The sequence below is a fragment of the Trachurus trachurus genome (assembly GCF_905171665.1).
Source record: "Trachurus trachurus genome assembly, chromosome: 15".
In the NCBI taxonomy this organism is placed as follows: Eukaryota; Metazoa; Chordata; class Actinopteri; order Carangiformes; family Carangidae; genus Trachurus; species Trachurus trachurus.
This window is the reverse complement of record NC_139906.1, coordinates 632,180-646,684: the sequence shown is the minus strand read 5'-3', so window position 1 is coordinate 646,684 and position 14,505 is coordinate 632,180. Positions and strand designations below refer to the sequence as shown.

The 14,505-nt window shown below is 45.3% G+C and overlaps 1 protein-coding gene across 4 annotated transcripts in view; it reads left to right on the top strand.

Annotated features, from left to right (window-relative positions):
- The first annotated feature begins 433 nt into the window (after positions 1 to 433).
- The window catches only part of cul9 (cullin 9), a 58,241-nt gene continuing 44,169 nt past the window's right edge, over positions 434 to 14,505 (top strand). For all 4 annotated transcript variants that reach the window (XR_014595959.1, XM_083987731.1, XM_083987730.1 and 1 more), the window contains exons 1-6: positions 434 to 629; positions 4,899 to 5,609; positions 8,153 to 8,307; positions 9,903 to 10,619; positions 12,803 to 12,944; positions 13,982 to 14,359. Coding sequence is in view for 3 of the 4 variants with exons in the window: in XM_083987731.1 (XP_083843857.1) it covers positions 455 to 629; positions 4,899 to 5,609; positions 8,153 to 8,307; positions 9,903 to 10,619; positions 12,803 to 12,944; positions 13,982 to 14,359 (2,278 nt within the window). In the remaining variant the exon portion in view is untranslated. The remainder of the gene's footprint in view (positions 630 to 4,898; positions 5,610 to 8,152; positions 8,308 to 9,902; positions 10,620 to 12,802; positions 12,945 to 13,981; positions 14,360 to 14,505) is intronic.

Here is a 14,505-nt window from a genome sequence, read left to right as displayed (position 1 = left end):
ACATAGAGTTGATATGAATATTATCAATAAAGAAGGAGTATTATTGGTATTAACCATTGTTGCATGTCTTTACAGAGAGTTTATATGAATATTATACATAAAGTAGGAATATTAACTGATATTGGATAAATATTATTAGTAAAGTAGGACTATAAACCGTTATTGGATGTCTTTAAACAGAGTTTATTTGAATATTATTAGTAAAGTAGGAATATTAACTGTTTTGCATGTCTTTACAGAGTGTTTATATTAATATTATCAATAAAGAAGGAGTATTATTGGTATTGACCGTTGTTGCATGTCTTTACAGAGAGTCTATACGAGCTGCTGCAGCAAGGGGCCGCTGTTCGATTCCCTGTGCGCCACCACCAGCCGCCATGAAGAAGAGCAGCGGGTGTGAGCAGCCGCAGAAGAGACTGGGACGTGACGCTGTTCCTGTCACTGTGCGGCGCAAATGCGCATCCAACAGCAGCAGCAGCAGAGCCCGGAGAGCCCGGACAGCCCGGAAAACCCGCAGCAAAACCCGCAGCAAAACCAGGACAACACGGAGAGAAACACCCGCAGCAGGAAGAGAAAACAGCAGGCGAGGGGCAAGACGGTCACCAAGGGAACGGTGACTGACACGGCCGGTAAGGACTCACCTGGGCCCCGCGGCGCGTGTGTGTCTGTGTGTGTCTGTGTTTCCTGCCTGACCCGGGCTTCAGCTGGACAGGCCTGGCCCGGTTCGGCTCGGTTCGGCTACACACACACACACACACACACACACACACACACACACACACACACACACACACACACACACACACACACACACACACACACACACACACACACAGCAGCTCCACTTGGACCGAACCGAGCCGAGTCAAGCCGAGTCAAGCCGAGAGCAGCCGAGTGGGCAGTGACACACACACACACACACACACACAGCCAGCTGCACTATTATTATTATTAATAATAACAGCTTTTACATAGAAAAGCGACGTTGGACTGTTCACGAAATCTAGGCTACATCATAGAGATAATTTAAGAGTTGGTGGTCTAAGTGGATCAGATATAGCCTAAGATCACATCACGGAGACCTGAACTGCTTCAAGTACAGTCTCTATTACATGGCTTGAAGTCTATTAGTCTATTCATCTGGATGGAAAAATGAGTAAATGTGAATGTTGTTTAGCCTAAAACATTGTAAAATGAAAGGGGGAGTAGCCTGATAGCTTGGAGAATATGTTAACACAACTGTCCAAATAGGCCTAACTTACATGTTTTGGTTTTGCTCTGTTATGTCTGTATGGGTGTAGGCTAATGGTACTGAAATGACTTTGTAGGCTACCGTATTATATGTTTCTTCCTGATAAAAAGAAAAGATAAAAACACAGAAAAGGAAAGCAAAGCGCGACGTTGTGTTTTAGTTTCTGTTCTGTTAGCAGCAGCTAACTTAACTTAACGTTGCATCAGAAGTTGAACTTTCTTCTCTCTGCTCTAACCGGAGTGACGTCATCCGCGGTTAACGTTAGCGTCGTTAACGTTTTAGATGATTAAAACCTGTCCTCGCGCCGCTACCGTTAAGTTACGTTACCGACTTTTATTAGCCCGCGAACTGAACAGAACAGCCGTCACTTTACGGTGTGGACTAGTTAGCTACAGGTCGGTTGGTTGGTTGGTCGGTTGTTTGGTTGGTTAACGGGGGTTAACGGGGGGGTTATGACGCTGTTGTTCGGTTAAAGTGACCGGAAGTCACCGTTAATGTGAAGCAAATTAAACAAACAAACAAACGAACAAACTCTGAGCTAACTAACTAGCAGCAGACGGTGCTAGCTAACTGTTAGCTGTTGCGTTCAGGTACCGTTAGGGAATATAACACATCCATGTTATATTAGGGACGCGGCTACTTCCTGACGCCGCTGCTGAGGAGGAGAACTGCGTCAACCGCCGACGGCGTGACGTCAGTAACGGTCACGTCGGTGGTGGTGGTCAACTGACGGTCGGTGTGTGTGTTGTGTGTGTGTGGGGTTGTCACGGTTGTCATGGCTGCTGGTTGTGTGACTGTCGGTGAGTCAGACTAGTTAGTAGCTGGTGGTCCAGGTATTAGACGCAGCCCGACCGAGCGAGCGGCTGTCGGCGGCCAACTCACCCCGGCAGAGGCTCACTCCGACCGGGCAGCGCCGAGCCACAGAGCCGCTGACGGTGTCACAGTGACGGAGCAGTTATTATTCACTAGTACCAGTCCTCATCATCATAATAATAATAACCATGTGTCTTGATATTTACATTATTCCTCCTCAGCTACAAAGAAAAGACGATTTGATGTAGATGTTAAATCTAAACCATATTTAATGTAAACAAAGTTTGTATTGAACAGAAGAACAGCAGAAGTCTCCTCCCCATGTTGACACTGGTGGTGACACCAAGTTGTTCACATGGTTTAACACAAGCAGAGACTTTAGTACAACTATTTGAACTAGAGAATGCATTTCCTGAAGGAAATACGGGTGAATGCTGAAAGCTGAATGAGCTGAATAAACTGTTAAAACTATGCTGAATTAAGTTGAGAAACTGCTGAAGAAATCTTGAAGAGATGAAATAATATATGAAGAATACGAAATGGTTTGAAATTACTTGAATTGTTGAAGATCAGTATGAAGAAATTGAAAGTCTGAAGTCTACTCAGATTTACTTAAAGCAGATATCAGTGGAATGTTTTTGTTAATATAAGTCCTAAATAGTCCTATTTTCCGTCAGCAATCACTTACATGAAGTATTTCAGCCTAAACACGAGTCTCTCCGTCACTCTGCTCTGCTGTAACCCGAGGAGAAAATTTTCCTTGTGGGATACAAGTGTTATCCAATGAGGAGAGAGAACGGCATGAAGGGCTGTGTGTGCAGCCAAGGGATGCGCGTGAATGTGGTGACGTAGCACGAGGACCAATTGATGCCTGACAAGGGCGGGGGCTGCTAACTCATGGTGCGTTCAAAGAAACTCGTACTTTGTGTTTTTCCTTCCTGTGAAGTCATACCAGTTCGATCTGGTACGAGTTCACGGGTCGGAAGTTACGAGTGGCCGTTATAGGGAACTTTCACAGACAACAGGATGGTAAAAACACGAGCTACGGGTTACCTGGAACGCTACCAAGTCGTAGTTGTGACTTGAAGCTGTAACTTACGGTTTCAAAAGCCTGCCTTGAACGCAGCATTAGCCGAAACGGCCGTGAAGCTGATATCTGCTTTAAAACTGACAGTTTGAAAACATTTTTGAACCATTACTAATGTAGATGAAACAATATCTGAATAGTAAAAGTAGAAGATGAAAGATGGAGGATGTATGAAATGGGTGGTAATTACTTGAATTAGTGAAGAATAGTATGAATGAATTGAAAGGTTAAAGTGCACTCAGATTTATTTAAAACAGTTTGAAAACAGCTGACGGTGTCAGTGATGGAGCAGTTATTATTCACTAGTACCAGTCAGTCCTCATTATAATAATAATAACCATGTGTCTTGATATTTACATTATTCCTCCTCAGCTACAAAGAAACGACGATGGCGATTTGATGTAAAATCTAAATCTAAACCATATTTTAATGTAAACAAAGTTTGTATTGAACAGAAGAACAGCAGAAGTCTCCTCCCCATGTTGACACTGGTGGTGACACCAAGTTGTTCACATGGTTTAACACAAGCAGAGACTTTAGTACAACTATTTGAACTAGAGAATGCATTTCCTGAAGGAAATACGGGTGAATGCTGAAAGCTGGAAGCTGAATGAGCTGAATAAACTGTTGAAACTATGCTGAACTAAGTTGAGAAACTGCTGAAGAAATCTTGAAGAGATGAAAAAATATGAAATGGTTGGAAATTACTTGAATTGTTGAAGATCAGTATGAAGAAATTGAAAGGTTAAAGTGTACTCAGATTCATTTAAAAGAGTTTGAAAACATTTTTGAACCATTACTAATATAGATTAAACAATATCTGCAGAGTAAATGTAGAATAATATAGAAGTAGTTAACTAAAAATAACCACATCATATCTGAAGGGTAAAAGTAAAACATGTTAATAAAAAGTTTGAGGAAAATGTAGAAATCCTGCATATTTATAGTTTAACCGTTGAAGGCTTGAAATTTGAAATAGGTGACTTCAATTTGAATTGTAATAGATAATAGGTGATTTCAACTTATTGATTTCCTGAATTGAATTGAATTGAATTATTATTTGAGAGACATTTGTGGTTAAATCCAGAGACCGAGACCTTGGAAAAGTTCAGGTGTGAGATTTGAATAATAAAGTGACCGTTGGTGTGATGGAGGCTCAGAGTCACCTGTGGTGGGGACTCATTTGCATATTATTGCTTCTCTCACCTGTCCAGAGGAGCATAGAGTCTGAGACACTGTCCTCACATGAGCAGAGAAACTCTACGTTGTTTTACTGAATCAGTTTCTGTTTCCATATTTTACATGAAGGACCTTAAAGTGACACAATTTAGACCACGGACCCCCACTGGACCAAAAAGAAAAAACAGAAATACACAAATATTTGTTCTGAGACTGAAGAACGTTACTTTTTTAGTCAATGTACGTTCATATTAGGGCCGATGGCGTGAATGTTTGGAAATATTGTAGAGACATTTCTGGAAAAAGTGGTACAATTACTCCAAAAAACATTTAAGCATTTCTAGAAAAAAGTGGTAAAAATTCTCAAAAAAGTAAAAAAAAATTCTAGAAAAAAGTGATAAAATTTCTTTAAAAAAATAAGGCTAACAATTTTCTAGAAAAAAATGGTAAAAATGTCGAAAAACGTGTTTACATTTTTATTAGAAAATGTGGTAAAATTTCTAGAAAAAGTTGCCCCTTGACTTTGAGAACCGCTGCTCTAACGTGTGTCCTCCTCCGTCTCCATAGCAACCATGGTGGGCGAGCGCCGCAACGGGAACCTGCTGGTGCAGCTCGGCCCGCGGCTGCAGGCGTTTCCCGAGGAGCTGATCCGCCAGCGCCGCACGCACGACGGCCAGACGGAGTACCTCATCCGCTGGTGCCTCGTCACCCTGGACGACGGCTCGGGCCCCGGGGGCGGGGCCAGCGAGGCCGGCGGGACGGGCGGCGGCGGCGGCGGCGGGGGCGGGGGCTCCGGCGGCTCCTCCTGCTCGTCGTCGGGGGAAACGAAGCCGGAGAACATCCTGATGTGGATGTCGACCGAGGACGTTTACGCCAACTGCCCCACGCTGCTCGGCAAGAGGAAAACGGACTCGCAGCGGCCGCAGCAGCAGCAGCGGCAGCACGGCGGAGAGGCGGCCGACGGCGGCCACCGCGGCGCCGCCGACGAGTTCCCGTCCGACGTGACCTTCGACGAGGTGGAGCTGTCGGACATGAAGGAGGACGTGAAGAACCTGGTGCGCCGCGCCCGCAAGCAGATGGCCAAGAAGAACGACTTCTCCATCAGCATCACGCACACCATCCACGTGCTGAGCGCCTACGCCGGCATCGGCTCGCTGGTCGGCGTCTTCAAGGAGACCGGCGCCCTCAACCTGCTGATGGAGCTGCTCTGCAACAAGGAGACGCAGACACGACGCAGCGCCGGCAAGATGCTGCGGGCGCTCGCATCACACGACGCAGGTAACTACAACACCACGCAATACTGATCAATACTGATCAATACTGATCAATATAGGTCATTACTGATCAATACTGATCAATACAGGTCAATACTGATCAATACAGGTCAATACAGGTCAATTCAGGTCAATTCAGGTCATTACTGATCAAAACAGGTCATTATTGATCAATACTGATCAATACTGATCAATACAGGTCAATACTAGGGGTGTAACGGTATATGTATTCGTCCTGTGCCGTCACGGTACGGGGGTCACGGTTCGGTGCACACAGTCACACGACGAATACGTCTGAATGAATATTGAAAAAAAAAAAAAAAAAAAAGTCGAGTCCTCACTCCAGTCTAGGTGGCGGTAATGAGCCTCAAAGCTGCAGCAACCATCATAACAGATGAAGAAGAGAAGTGATGAGAGTGTGAAGTTAGAGGAGGAGAGCTGTCTGCTGCATTTATGTCACCGTGTGGTTTTTCAATGAAACACAACGCCGGCGGCGGCAGCTCGCGACTGGTCCGGACAAAGTCCGTCGGCGATGTTTCACGGATGCGCGCTGCGTCACTAGAAACGATCAGACCCGATTAGACCGGATCAGACCCGGTCCCTCAGCTCCTCTGTCTGATCAGTTCATTGATGGACTCATAAGATTCACAAGCAGCCACTGAGGAGGTTCTGTTGGACTGGTTCTGTTGGACTGGTTCTGTTGGACCGGTTCTGTTGGACCGGTTCTGTTGGACCGGTTCTGTTGGACCCGGAAGGTTTTTTCCCATGAGTCATCGGGGCAGCAGATCCACGTCAGCAGGGAGAGGTCTCACTCTGACTCACTAACTAACGCTGCTTCAGCCCGTCGGCCCAAACAGGAAGTAGAGCGGTGACACGTTCAGCTCTCAGCCAATCAGAGTGAAGGAGGAGGAGGAGAGGGGGGGGGGGCAGCAGGGCTGGGATTGGACGGAGCAGAGAGGAGTGGGCGGAGCCACGAATCATCCTGACTCACGGTGACGCCGCTGATCGCTATCACTGTGTTCTTCTGCTTGTTTCACTGTCGCTAGGCAACCAGGTCGAACACAGGGTGTGTGTGTGTGTGTGCTACTGTGTGTGTGTGTGTGTGTGTTCCACCTGCTGAGACACACACCACCAACAACATGTGTGTGTCACATGACCACGAGCAGCAGGCTAAGCCCCGCCCACTTCCTGTCGCTCTGAGTGATTACTTCACTGACTGTGGGAAAAACTGAAACCACGTTTACACTGAAATGAAACTTTACATTCCTATCAGATATTCAATGATTGATCTTTATTTCATCAGCTGGTTCAGCTCCTTTTTCTTTTTCTTTTTTCTTTCATTCAACAAACTTTGTTGACATCCACAAGAGAACAGTGACAGCCCCCCCCCCCCCTTAACTTAAAGTTTTAGGCGTGCCGGCAGAAAGTCGCCACTTCCACTTTTCAACAGTGGTTAAAAAAAAAAAAAAAAAATGCAATTGCAAGTAGATGAGAAATGAAGTTGCATTGTCTCAAATTCTCTGTTTCATATGAAAAGTCCATGATTGATTACAACTATTTGTGAATTTAAATATGCATTAGTATCAGAACTGTTTGAGAATCGGTCACAGTTTAAAGGGATAGTTCACCCAAAATTGAAATTTCAGCACTGCATGTCCATATGACGGTTGCAAATGGATACCAACTGTCTTCGTAACAAAAAGACACACCAAAAAACATCCAAATACCTCCATGCTGCTCGTCTGTAATGTCCGTCTTGTATTGAAGCCCCGACATGAGAAATTGTTCCGAAAAAAATTAAATAAGTCTATATTTCAAGCTTGTTTTGTAGCGGAAGCTCCCAGTGTCTCAGTTCACTGCTCTGCCTGTGTCAGGCTTCAATACATACATCTACTGTATATATCTATATGTATATTTAAGCAATATATCACGACAGGCCGTGGTATATGCTCATTATACCACGGCTAAGGGGCGTTGTTCGGCCCGACGCGAAGCGGAGGAGCAAAATGAAAGAGGGATACACAATCAATTTCATGTAGTTTTATTCAACCAAATACATATTATCCAATAAAATAGCCTCACTGTGAAAAAAATAGTCCCACCTCTCCAGACGTTAGCTCCAAGTAGCTCTGCAGCTCGTCTTTTCCTCCGCATTTTTTTCAGGTGAAAGTCACTGCTCAGTCCCCTCTACCATTGTTAACCCTCTGGAGGTGAAAGTTCACCTTAAACATGTGAAGTCAACTACTTTAGTCCAGTTTTTAACATCGTAAAAACATCAACTGTCTTTTACTACGGACTGCAACAGTCCGTTGTCATGGATACATGACAACAACTTCCATTCATACCAGTCATACGTGCCTGAGGCGGAGTGATAGCCTACGCTGTGATAAGGCTTTAGAATAGTAGCCGTGGTATATGCTCATTATACCACGGTTAACAACCAATCAGATCGCCGGATTTCACCTTTACGTTTTATAAATAAGTATATATAAATATGTTATATAAATAAGTATATATAAATGTGTATATCTGTTGTGTGTCCTTCAGGCAGCCGCGCCTACGTCCTCCTGTCCCTCAGCCAGCAGGACGGCATCGAGCAGCACATGGACTTCGACAACCGCTACACGCTGCTGGAGCTGTTCGCCGAGACCACGTCGTCCGAGGAGCACGGCATCTCCTTCGAGGGGATTCACCTGCCACAGGTAGAGACAGGGACACACACACACACACACACACACACACACACACACACACACACACACACACAGAGAGACACACACTAGGGCTGGGAATCTTTAGATTCTGAGTTTTGGGGCTACGATTCGATTCGATTCAAAATCAATTTTTGATTCAAAACGATTAGATTCCTAATGATTTCTGCTTCAGTCTGTCTGTGTGAAAGGATCCTCATGATCTACTCCAGTCGGCTTTACAAGACATTTTAGTCGACGAAAACTCAAAAGGGTTTTAGTCTAGTTTTAGTAAAAAAAAAAAAAAAAAGTCCTTTAACAAATTAATTCAATAAGTAGGCTATTGGAGAAACCTTTTATCTCCATATTTCAACTTTTTAACTTTTTTCCCCAACATATTTCAACTGTTTTTTTGTTTTTTTTTGTGAATTGATGCCCTACTTCATCATAGAAGAGTGTCACACATAAGTTGTGAAACTAGGGATGTCATGATTACTTACTTTCACAATTAATCGCGGTATTAAACGCCACAACGCCACACTGCTTCAGTCTGTCGGTGTGAAACGATCCTCATGATCTAATAATGACTGAAGTGTCTTTTTCACATTTATTGAGTTTAAACATGTATCCATGCTTAGATGGAATCGTTGAAACTGTTGCATAAAAGCAATATCACATATTGCTGAAGTAACAACATTAAAAGTCCCTCTTTATTTAAAAACAATAGTGCAGTTAAACAGCTGCCTTTTAGATTCTAAGGAAACGGAGGCCGACAGCAGCAGATTTGTTTCATTTTTATATTTTTTAAAATCGATTCTGGGACATTTTATATCGATTCTGAATCGTATTAAAGGGACAACGAGGAGTTTTGTTAAAGAGAAGTGTTTTCACTACATTTATGAGCCTCCGCACCGTGAAATTCTTTGACCGGTACAAGACAGAGTCATGTTTTCATTCATCAAGAATTAAAGTCAGAGGTTGGAAGACGATCACATACCGTCGTAGTTCCCACCATAAACGGAGATTCGGCGGCGTTATTCTCATGACTCGCCACGAAACCGAAAGTAAAGAAACGCTGGTCGGCTCGCCCAGCATTTCCACCACCACTAATAATAACAAAATAACCATAGAGACAAAACCATAGATTTATCTAAAATGGACCATTAACAAGTGGTAACGGAGATTCATCCACATTAATATCAGACTTTTTTATAACCAAATAGAAACTCCTCGTTGTCCCTTTAAGTAACAAAATTAAAAGTGCTTCTTTATTAAAAACAATAGTGCAGTTAAACAGCTGCCTTTAAATTCTAAGGAAACGGAGGCCGACAGCCAGATTTGTTTCGTTTTTTTATTTTTTTTAATCGATTTTGGGACATTTTATATCGATTCTGAATCGTATTAAATGAGAATTGCGATTCTTATGTGAATCTATTTTTCGCCACATGCCTCCACTCTCTAACGTGTGTGTGTGTGTGTGTGTGTGTGTGTGTGTGTGTGTGTGTGTGTGTGTGTGTGTGTGTGTGTGTGTGTGTGTGTGTGTGTGTGTGTGTGTGTGTGTGTGTGTGTGTGTGTGTGTGTGTGTGTGTGTGTGTGTGTGTGTGTAGATCCCGGGGAAGCTGCTCTTCTCTCTGGTGAAGCGTTACCTGTGCGTCACGTCTCTGATGGACAAGCTGAACACGGGGGCGGAGTCGTGCGGCGGCGCCGAGCGAGCGGACGCCAGCCCCTCCCCCGCCTCCTCCTCCTCCAGCTCCGCCCACCAGGCCGAGCAGCAGCGCGTGCAGCGGGAGTTCGACTTCACCATGGCGATGGCCAACCTCATCTCCGAGCTGGTGCGCGTGATGGGATGGGACCGCAACCGCCAGCCGCCCGACGGCGCCGGCGGCCACCGCTCCGGGGGGGGAGGGGTCTGCGGCGGCGGCGAGGAGGCGGCGGACGAGGCGTCGCGGCCCGTTCTCCGCTCCATCTTCCAGCCGCGGTTCTGCACGTCGCCCGTCGTGGTGCTTCCCGCCAGCAGCAGCAGCAGCTCGGCCGCCGCCGCCGTCGCCGTGGCGCCCGCTACAGCCGCAGCAGCAGCCGCCGCCGTGGCAGCAGCCTCGGCCGCCGTCGCCACGGCAACGCAGCCGAAGAAGAAGACGACGACGACGACGGGGAACGGGTTCAAGACGCGGTCGGACTTCGCCAGCCGCTCGGCCTACGTGGAGTACGTGCAGGACAACCTGAAGAGCGGCATGATGGTCCGCATGCTGGAGGACTACGAGGAGGTGAGCGCCGGCGACGAGGGAGAGTTCCGCTACAGCAACGACGGCTCGCCGCCCGTGCAGGTGAGACGTAGCGATATAGCGCATTTAGCGTGCGCCCGTGTCTGTGTATCTATGTGCAGGCAGAGATCAGAGATGGTGTTTTATAACCATGCTAGTGTTTCACCAGCTCTCATCTCTGCCAGTCAGCCTCTCAACCTGCCGCCTCTCTCGCGTGCGTGCGCACCGCACGTAGACACACGTGAGAAAAGGAAAAAAAAAATTCAATTTTTTTTTTCTGAGAGACTGTGGCGGGTGGCCACCACAGTCTCGTTAATTAATGTGAAACACTGCAGTTTTAGTAAAAAAAAAAAGTCTAGTCTTTAAAGGGATAGTTCAACATTTTGTCAAATTGGCCCATTGCCATAATCGCTATAGTCATAGCAGTAGGTTCGTTACCTTTATTTGGCGGTGTAAGCTATTTTTAGAACGGAGGAGCGGAGCGGCAAGCTGCTCAGAGCTACGCTACGGAGGCTAATGGAATTTCTTGGTTTCCCTCATCAAACTCATCAAATACAAAATCCCCAAACTCCAAAACGCTCTGGTGGACAAGTTGTGAGCTGCACAATCACCACGCTATGAGATAATAATGGAACGTTACGAAACGGAGCCGTTTTCGAGGTAAATACAGGGTAAATACAGAGTCTGCTTGCTGAAAAACTGTCCCTGAACACAACGCGCATCAGCGGTTTTGCATGAATTTACCTCTAAAACGGCTCCGTCTCGTAACGTTCCGTTATTATCTCATAGCGTGGTGATTGTACAGCTCACAACGTGTCCACGACAGCGTTTTGGAGTTGTTGGGTTGTGTATTTGATGAGTTTGATGAGGAAAACCAAGAAATTCCATTAGCCTCCATAGAGTAGCTCTGAGCAGCCTGCCGCTTCGCTCCTCCGTTCTAAAAATAGCTTACACCGACAATTAAAGGTAACGAACCTACTGCTATGACTATAGCGATTATGGCAATGGGACAATTTGCCAAAATGTTGAACTATCCCTTTAAATCAATAAGCAGGCTATTGGAGATTTCTGTTGGGCAGAAACCTTTTATCTCCATATTTCAACTTTTTTTTTTTCATGAATTGATGCCCTACTTCATCATACAAATATAAGTTGTGAAGATAGCAGATCTTTAAAGGTACAGTATGTAAGAAATGTAAAGCAACTGGCCGTAAAATCCTCCTAATATGTCACAGAGACTCAGGAATAATGTTCATATAACATGATGAACTCACCAACAACAATAGTACAGCCAGAGTATTCGCATTAAAAATCTTTTTTTGCAGACTGCAAATCATGTTTATGTTTTGAATTTACGTGTTTACATGTTGCGCCACCTAGCCCTCTCTCCCAGTCACGGTGGCGTCAGCGGCGTTTCAGCCTCCGGTCTGGTCCACTGAGCTGCTGCTACGACTGGGAGAAAAAACCAGATCGCTGTGTTTTGAATTTGACTGCAGTAACCGTTTTTGGCCACATTCTTACATACTGCACCTTTAAGTTCAACACATTGCAACACATTGTGAGCTTGTAGATCGGCTATTTTCACCAATAATTACAATAATAAAGGAATGGTTTTACACATAATGTTTCCACCCATCAGCAAATACTTTATGGTCTAAGGATTATGCTTTGGAGTGACGGCAGGTGTGTTGTATTATTTTACACATTCTGTGTCATAAACTATAAAACGGTTTTCTTTTCTGTAACAACATCTCTGTCCTGGGTGATGATCCCTCCTCTGTTGCTCACCCTGAGCTTTCTCCTGGTTTTCCCTGTTTAAAGGGTTTTCCATGGAGTTTTTCCTCAGTGGATGTGAGGGTCTAAGGACAGAGGATGTTGTTATGATGGGATGTAAAGCCCTTTGAGACAAACTGTTTGTAAAAACGGGCTATACAGATAAAATTGCCTTGCCTCGCCTTGCCTATTGAGCAGAATGTGCGCTGCATGTCAGGTGGAGGATGGGATGCAGCAGCGTTGCAGATACTTTTTAGGTTTTAATTGACAGATTACACGCACAATAAGCAGAAACATCACGCATGTTGAACGTCTGACCACACACGTCTCAGCACCGTCGTTCTGTTTTTGACGGAGCTGTTGCTAGATCGTGTGAAGCTCTAGAGCGATGACAATCCACAATATGAAATGTAGAGGCAATAATCCCACAGCCCGACCGCTAACGTTTCCCTCCGTTCTGGTTGTGCTTGCAGGTGTTCTGGAGCTCCCTGTCGAGGACCTACTGGGTCCACTGGCACATGGTGGAGATCCTCGGCAGCGGCAGCAGCAGCCAGGCCGAGAAGGAGACGCAGGAGAAAGCCTCCTCGCTCACTGAGACGCTCAAACTCACCGCAGGTAAAGGGTTGAACACAACCAGCATGAGAACAATAGTGACGGACGAGAGTTTCACTATATTTATCTACTTTTTCATGTCACTATATCACCGTTTAGACTAATCTGATGTTTGTAAAGTTTATAAAACCAATGATTGGACAAACATTACTATTTATGTGTGCACATTTTTGTAATTAGTCATGGTTATCATAGATTAGCCGGGCTAACGGTTAGCTACCTGTTTAACTTTAATAACTCAGTGACTCAATAAACGCTCCATGAAAACATATTTTCTCCAGCGGATATCTGAGTTCCAACATGACTGAGCTAACTGGAGTAGTTTCATGTCGTGTCCCACAACGGGAGGGTTTTAACAGCTGACGTCCTGCTGTTAGCTTAGCTGCTACCGTTAGTTTAGCTACCGCCGTTAGCTTAGCTACCGTTAGCTGTCCCTGTCAGCTGAGCCACTGATGCTTTCTAGACACTGTGATTCCCCCAAACTGAATAAATACAACACATAGCAACACAAAACATACACACAGAAATAGTAATGTTTCTTCAATCATTTCAGATTTGTCTAAACGGTGATAGGGCGTGAAAAATATGATATATAGCTAAACTCTCATTCGTTACTACTGTTCTCATTAGGGGTGTCACGATTCTCCAAATCCACGATTCGATTCGATTCTCGATTTTTTTTCTTTTTCTTACAGCACAGAGGCCTATGCCATTTTCAGACTACTCTAGTCTACGATCATTGGATTTAGTCATCAAATTTTGTACAGTAAATCTTATTTCAAAAGATGGGCTACATGCAATTTCCATAATGCATGGAATCGTCGGGGATCGTCGATACTCTCTTTGACTTCGATGCTCGAGACCATGACGTAATTTCGATCGATTTCGATAAAAAATCGAAATCGTGACACCCCTAGTTCTCATTCAAATTACAGCTGGTTTTCTACCCGGAAGTAGAATGTAAACAACGAGGAGATTCGGTCTCTGAGTTCCCTCTTCTCTGACCCCCCCCCTCTTCTCTTCTCTCTCATCGTCCTCAGTGAGCCAGACCTTCTTCTCCAAGCCGCCCGGCGGCCTCTACTCGCTGCCCTACCTGTCTGACGGCGTGCAGGTGGAGCCGGCGGCGCTGAGCCGGGCCGAGTGGTGGGAGCTGCTGTTCTTCATCAAGAAGCTGGAGCCCAAGCAGCAGCTGGAGGTGAACGCGCTGCTGCTGCAGAGCCTGGACGAGCAGGACGGAGAGCTGGACGAGGCGGCGCTCATCGGCCTGGTCGTCCCCGGCGACGTGGCCAAGAAGCTGCTGCACTACCTGAAGCAGAAGCTGCCGTCGTCGTGTCTCAGCGACCTGCTCTGCTCGCACACCTTCTCCAAGCACTACCTGAGGAGGGGCGGCGGCAGCCTGGACGACGAGGAGCTGCTGGGTGAGAGAAAAATACCATTCACAGAAATATCAAGATATCTTTTTTGACCATTTTTAAATCGATTTTCTTTTCAAAAATCGATTTTTAAAATTTATTTATTTTTAATATTGTGCAATGTGCATCTGTTAGCCTTTTTTACATACAGT